Raw genomic sequence first — 7,761 nt, forward strand, 5'->3', positions numbered from 1 at the left:
TGCCGACATTAAAAGCATGGGAGAGAGAGAGAGAGAGAGAGAGAGAGAGAGAGAGAGAGAGAGAGAGATTTGAACAGTCTTTACTACACACAATGTGCATAAAGACACACCAAAAGAGCCGGGCTTTCAGTACTTCAGTACTTTGATTATTTTTTGGTCCACGTTGTATTTCTTCAAGTTAATTTTTACGTTGCATTATTTCTGTGTAAAGTAAGTAAAAGAAATTAACAAAAGCAGTGCCGCTTTGTACCGTAACATTGGTGGTCTGTCAATAAATTAACATTTTTTTTCAACCTAATGTTATGCAAGTATTTGTGTGTAAAAATTTTGATCAAGAAATAAAACGAGATATAAAACTGGTGTATACTTTAATGTAAACATAGAGCAACATGAAAGAAACCCTTTCTACAGTATTTAAACAGCAATTTACAGGAAAAAATCAATGCAAAATCAATAAAATCTACAACCTGTCAATGAACATTGAACAAAATTTTCGCTTTCTCTCTAAAAATATTTTGCTTTGAGTTATATAGTAAGATACATTGCTTATTAAAAATTATGCACACACAACCACAGAGTATATAAAAAAACTTCTGACAATCAAACTTATAAGCAATATAAAAATGCTGGCAGGAAAAGGTTCCAAATTGTAAAACCAAACTAAAATACAGAAATATTTCGACGGTTCCCTTAGAATCACTTAGGAAATGTCTTACAGAAATATGACGTCAATTTTGATTAAAGTTTGATAAGACTTCCGCGTTTGACTATTCGTAAGAATAGAAATTCGAGTAAGTTTACCTTTATTGGTTAAGGTTTTAGCAGTAGGAACGACGTAAATGTATAATGTATCTTACAACAATACTCTTTCTGCATAGAGAGTATATCTTATTTCAAAAAATTATTTTGGCAACGTAGTTTTAGCAACTCAAAAATGTAACTAAAATAGCTTTTCCCGCTCCTTTGTTGCTTTTGTTGTTGACATAATTACATTAGCAATACAATGTTACATGCATGGTATTCTGAACCCTTAATCGCAAAGAGTTGAATAAGCAGGGTAGTTATTCGACTACATTAGGATAAAGTAGGTTTTAGCGACCCAGTGGTTACAATACAAAATAATGGCTGAAACCGATACGCAGAGAGAGAGAGAGAGAGAGAGAGAGAGAGAGAGAGAGAGAGAGAGAGAGAGAGAGAGAGAGAGGACATTTTGAAGACTGTTGGAGAAAATTTATAAAGGCATTTTATATATTTGATATATATTTTCTCATAAGTACACTTAGATTAAGTAAAATTTCAATTTGAGTTGAAACTTAATCGTGCGTCTTTAATCATATAGAAATGAAAGAAATACTTCTTAAGAAAATAGTGTTGTAAAATAAATGAATTAATGTAACATGTCCTTGCGAGTATGACTGTAACATATCGGCCTTTGACCATTCACACTTTGTATCTTTAGCTGGACGGACTCGTCTCCCACATTTCTTATTCGTGATCCACTGCAGATTGAGTTTACTCAAGTAGCGGTCCTCTCCACGGATTCACGGGGTCCTATCAAAGCTCCTGCTGACGTATCCGATGCGGAACTATCTCGTAACACATTGCCGTTTTGCGGGCCATCCACTATGACTTCCTCCAACGGTACGCTCTCTACTATCCTCGGAGTTGCGTTTAAAGAAGCTTCCCCACTTTCTGAATCTGGCCTATAGTTTTGTCGAGGAATGAACTCTCGCATGCCGTTTTGGAGAAAATGTAAATTGGGAAAGTTTTCTTTGGTTGTCTCTTTTCTGTTTGTGTTAAGTTTCTCGTCATCGACCATGCACAAATTCTTATTGTCATACCTGCGGAGGTAGCCGAGGTTGTTTCTTGTTGTTAAATGTGAGTGACAAACCCTTTGAATGCCATGAACAGTTTCCGTATTGTCGATCTCATTTGTCGTCTTGCAGAAGGACCTGACTAGTCTTTGAATAGTCGCTAAAATTAACCAAACATTTATCACAGAGAAAAATATAATACTCAGAAAGAATACCGTTAACGTGGTATAATGCATCACAAAAGGGGTCTCATGAAACATAGCTATCACCAAGAACACAACAGGCACCAGTCCACGGAACACTACGGTTAAAGCACAATTAATAAAAGACAGTTTACTGTACCACTTTGTCCGGTTTTTACCCATTTCTTTAAGTATTTTGGAAATTTCGATTATTGTCGAATTTGTCTCCATCGTCATTCCTACCAACGACAGCAACAGATTTTGGTGATAAGCCAAGAAAAAGGAATAGCATACAATAGTGACCACGTGATGCACAGCTTCCGTTTTTATCCGGGACGATTCGCCTTCTCCGTAGAGGTACACGTTTACCGAAATGAGGTAGATATATCGTCCAATGTTTATTGCTAAAATAATTCCCACAAAGTCAGTAATGGATGAATCCGAGCGTCCACTGAAAGGGTAGCGCGTTATATCTGACCCTAGAAGGGCAGTCAGACTTAGAACCACCGTCACCCAAACAAACGTCTGCTCTGTCAACCTGTAAAAACAGAAAAATAAACACAATCAAAGAGGCTGGAGAGTAAACAATCGGCCCAAAATGTCGAATCAAAACTCAAAAAATGAGTTCACTTAACTTGATTATTGTAACACATTAAAAAGTAAAAATCAATTGAATTCTTTTTCATTATTGATCCAATTCCATATCATTTCAAAAAATATCAATTTTTTCATTATTCATATAGAAAACTATTGTTAAATGACTATGATCCCTTTGCCTTATTAAAGATTAAACTTGTAGATTTAGAGCAATTTTAACAACTTGAAATGAAATGTTCAACTTTTAAAATTGTAATTAACTAAAAAAATGACAAACCAAATAATGGTTTACAAACTAATTTTACTCATTTATTTGTGGAAAAAGCTACTGTACACAGGGTTATTTTTGCCCAAAGTAATGTTAGCCCTTCTAGAATTGCAAACTGTTTCGCCATGTCTTGAATTCGCGCTGACACAGTTGCGTTTGAAGAGAGATAATTTGAGACATTGGAAATCGCCTAGTCTTAAATTCGCCCGCTGAAAATGAGGGGAAAAGGGGCGAAAATAAAACGGGAAAAATATTTCCCAGTATATATTATTTACAGGCTCCAATTGGGGCACATTTTACATCATTGTCGCCATGTACATAATTGATTTGCTAAATTATTTCACCAGAAAATCGTATCATAATACAATGTAAGGCTTTTTTTCCATAATACAGCTTAATAATATATTTCTTTAAGTATTGTTATTTGTGTTGTCGTTGAAACATTGGCTTAAATGAATCATAATTAAATTGACACAAAATGCGACCACAACGTGACGCCAGTAAGGCAATCCTATTTCGCTTCATATAAGAAACTGATGTTTTAAAAACAAAGAGAAACAATAGTTTTTTTACAGAAATGTTTTCTGACAACACAGAGTCACAGGACGTATAATGCTTTAGTTGCAAACAAATTTAAAGATACTCATCAACTGCTGGGCCAGTTGGTCGACTCATGCATGTTAGATGGTGACGAATGACTTACAAATTAGAGGTTCTTTTATAAAAGAAAACTTAAGAATCTGTCTAGGTTTACTGAATTATAAGAAGACATGTCTTCAGTTGATACCGCAATATCTGTAATAAAACATTGGTAAAAGTTTCCCTTTAAGTTTGGACAAAATTACAGCTGACAACTTCTTTTGTTTACAGAGAGAGCATTGATTTTCAAAAATGCAATTATTTGATGCGTCTAGAGTTCTCATGGGAGGTATTACTCAAAGCATCTATTTTCGATGAGACAAATATCCCGAGGAAGTCATTCACTTCTATTTACGAAGGAAAATCAATATCATGGGTATTTTAGCACTGCTCATCATACAGCTGCTCTTACAAGTAGGTAAAGCTATTAATTAACCCAGATTACGTATTTCATTTATAAAGGACATTAAATTATGGTCTGTGAAGTGAAGGCGCAGACCCGGAAGCGGAAACCGACCTGCCTCTTCTATAGATATATCGATCGCTGCTTTGTATAGTACAATATATAACGTAATTCAATGCCCTTTGTCTCAAAATTGCTCGACTCACTTTCACAGGTGATGTTATTGACATCTTCTTGCATAATAGTTCTTAGCTTTACACGTACAGTCTCCTTATTTGTAATATTTACACTAGAACACTCTCGTTGAACATGCAACTGCTTTGCAAAGGAAGCTCCGTTGAATCTATTATATGATAAGTGCATTGTCCTTCAAGCTTTGTACATTAATTTGTAAGCACAAGGGTCGTTCTTGACAGTTCAATTTGACGAGAAGCCTCCTCAAGGCTCCGTGATTACCCTCTTCTCTCAGGATAAAATGAACTAGAACATGCAAGGCTTTTGGACGCAAGCTTAACTTCCAGATTTTAGATCATAAAAAATCAGAGAAGTACTAATTATTATAAGTATTTTCACGTTTCCTTTCTTTCTCTGGTTACATATACAAAAAGAAACAATTTCACGTTTAACAGATATAATTATTCCAGTTCTACATTTCCGTTTGACCTAATAACAGAGAAAATTGCAAAACAACCTTGAAATACTGCCAACTCTTTCAACATTACTCTATTCGTATTAAACGAATTTATCAATGCAAAAGAAGTCTATACCTATCAAAGATAAGTTTCTCAATTGGACAATTAGGCACACAATTGTTCATGATACATTACGTACATAAAAGATTGATATTAACTGTGTTTTATGGTATTAAATGTGTTTATATACACACAGTAAATGGATGATTTTTTATAATATGATACATATAACTAATTCAACAGTCATTAGAATAAACATCTATTCGACTAACAAGGCTCTTTCTAGATAACCCATAACCTACTTAGAACACTTGAACTAGTCACGAACCTACGGACTCTTCTTAATATGACTTAATTAAATCCACATGAACTTACGGAATATGTAAGTAACATGACAGAGGATTGTACAAGTACAGCTTGATATAAAATTATTAGGAATAACCTTAGACAGAATCCAGATTATAATACGCATGATATTCTTCAGGTTCGTCTATCATTTTCTTTAAACTGTAGCTAAAAAGACCAAGATTGTTAATACACCAGCTACTGCCATCAAAAGCCTTGAAGTACTTTAAGGTTATTTTAAATAACAGATTTCATGTCTTATATAAAAGAATTGTAATAACATACAGCCGTATTCTTCGATACAGCAAACATTTTATCAACGGATTTGGATTTCTTTGATGACGTATTTTAGTGATTTTGTTTGTCTAGGAAGTAGTGAAGAGTTTAAGTCGGTTCTCAACTTGGAAACTTTATGAGGAAGTTCTTTTAAAAACTTCTGTATTTAAAACCCACTTGCATTATTAGAGATGAAATACGAACGCACTGAAGCAAGCTAAATGTTTACAATCTGAAAATCCTCGGGGCCTTAGTTCCTGGTTCTGGTTTTTTTCTACACCAATCGTAGCTGTATGTTTTATATTTTACAGGTAATTCTGTGAAATCAATTGGCTTTTAAACAGATAAAGCCGAAACACTCAAAAACAAGGAAATACCATATCGTATGAAATAACGCTGCATAACCAAGCGTACGGATATCAAACGCGAGTAGCTCGAACCTATAGCATAATGTGACTTGGTTCTCCGATGATTCGTCTGATAACGGCGTTACTTCCGGGCGCAATGATATGGGTATCAAATGAACACATTTTAGAGGATCAATACAACAAAGCAGATATGAATTAAAATGTTTCATGAAAATTGGAGTAAGGTCTCAGATCGAACAGTAAATGTCTATACATAAGAGAGGAGACGGACTTTCATTTTTATAAGTGCACACTACACAGTTTATATGTAATAAGATTCTTTGCTCCTTAAGTTTCCATTAAAATTGCAATGGACCCACCCTTCATATTTGGCATATATAGGAGAAAAAAAAAGAAAATTGTGAGGCGTATAGTGTCGTCTGGAATCTTATTACTGCAAACATCAGATAGCAACGCCGATCTACGTAATAAAGACAACAGGTTGCCAGGAAGTATTGAGGTCTTGTGTGCTTTTAAAACAGAAGACACTTTAACTTGATAAATTGACAAGACCAAATTTAGGTTGTGTAATTTAAGGATTATTTTATCGATAACAGACTTACAGCTTACTGATAAATGATAAGATGGACAGGCTGTATGAGATCTCGTTAACTGTAGGATACAATAAAGAATGAATGCCGGATTTTTAAATTCATCGCTCAAAATTCCAGAATTAATTTCTTTCTTTTGTTTTTTATTCAAAAATTTTAAACAAAACTATCAGATGGCTTCCCGGTGTGAGATTAGTGCACAAATGTGCATCGGTACAATTTAGTGCAGTTTAGTATCTTGTCAAAATCGCCAAATGTAGGACTATACCACATGTTACAGTCATTCAGTAGGCGAATCAACGGGAAAACATGCCCTATATCTTTCTGTATGTTAAGTACTTTTTATATCACATATCTGATTAAATTGGGTTTATTTGGGAAAATATTGTCGATATTACTTATATGTTTATTTTTGTTAACTTGTGTTTTCGAATAATAATTCCAAGTAATAAAATCGTTCATTTGAAGTAAGTACTAAATATTAACTGCATTAGACATAAATCGATTTCAAACTTAATAATCATATAGTCATTTCTTTATCTTAAAGCTTTATGGATATCCTCATTCATAAATGTTTTTATAATTATTTTGTAATGTCTTATTACTATACAGCTAAACTTGAAGTTTAAAAAACCCAATTATTTTGCACTTTAAGAGAACAATCAAACTAAGAGAATAATATACGTGTACTTACACTTTTGGCAAATAATGGGGCTTTGCCCGGTAGGTCTGACACACAGTTACGACTATGCCGCACTTTTCACAGCAACATTTTGAGGAGAGTTTGTTTTGGAATCTCATCACGAGACAGTAAAAAATGACACAACAGTTGACTGTGAGGGACACGGTCAGAAGTTCATATGGGGTAAACATCTCGTTGTCCTCAGACGAGCGGAGAGAAGTCCACAGAATGCCCAGGCAGTTCTGAAACATTGGTCACCTATCCATATATTATTCACGTCTTAACCAAACTTCCTCCTCCGGTTTTCATTCAGGTCTCGGTGCTTTTATGTCATTAATTTCAGCCTTCACCCATGTGTTCCTCGTCCTTCGTCCATGAAACTGCCCTTAATAACTATTCTGTTTTATTTTTTTTCCCTTGAGTTAACCTTGCGATAGAGCGAGCAACTTTTCCTCTGTACAGAAGTACATTGGGATCATCAGAGACCACTTCATCGATTCATTTTCTCCACTAACCAATAGCTGAATAGACGCAACTTCCTTGTTCTAAAAATAGACGTGTAAATATACAGGCCGAAACGGCATGCGATTCGTGTAGGTGGGATTAACAAAAGTTTTACTAAATACAATCTCGAACTATACAGTAATCAAGGAAATTACCGATGAATTTTTGTTTCCAATATGGATCCTGTCGGTTTGATAAACGATGAACCATAGCTGCTACTACTATCCAAGCTATATATCTATCAGTTCGGAAATTTAAATAAAATTCTTGGAATCTATATACTCGTCCTAATCGATCCACTTATGGGATTTAACGTATGATCACGCGAGATTTTTTATTGACATACACATGTATGTTTATATAAAAAAATGTAATGCTAAATTATCAGAATTAAAAATGGA

The 7,761-nt window shown here is 34.5% G+C and overlaps 1 protein-coding gene across 1 annotated transcript; it reads right to left on the bottom strand.

Annotated features, from left to right (window-relative positions):
• Nucleotides 1–351: 351 nt before the first annotated feature.
• On the bottom strand, nucleotides 352–7,527 carry LOC105338374 (uncharacterized). The gene is made up of 2 exons (XM_066080171.1): nucleotides 6,869–7,527; nucleotides 352–2,534 (listed from the first exon to the last, which is right to left on the bottom strand). The coding sequence occupies exons 1-2, from the start codon at nucleotides 7,105–7,107 to the stop codon at nucleotides 1,517–1,519; spliced, it is 1,257 nt and encodes a 418-aa protein (XP_065936243.1). The 5' UTR covers nucleotides 7,108–7,527; the 3' UTR covers nucleotides 352–1,516.
• Nucleotides 7,528–7,761: the final 234 nt, after the last annotated feature.

This window comes from Magallana gigas, chromosome 3 (assembly GCF_963853765.1).
Source record: "Magallana gigas chromosome 3, xbMagGiga1.1, whole genome shotgun sequence".
NCBI lineage: Eukaryota > Metazoa > Mollusca > Bivalvia > Ostreida > Ostreidae > Magallana > Magallana gigas.

What these genes read in the sequence shown, in the direction of transcription:
- LOC105338374 (XM_066080171.1), bottom strand. Translation starts at nt 7,107, where the DNA reads ATGTTTCAGAACTGCCTGGGCATTCTGTGGACTTCTCTCCGCTCGTCT. An exon ending in CCCCATTATTTGCCAAAAGT is followed by an intron (nt 2,535 to 6,868) that starts GTAAGTACACGT and finishes CTGTTTTTACAG; the next exon opens with GTTGACAGAGCAGACGTTTG.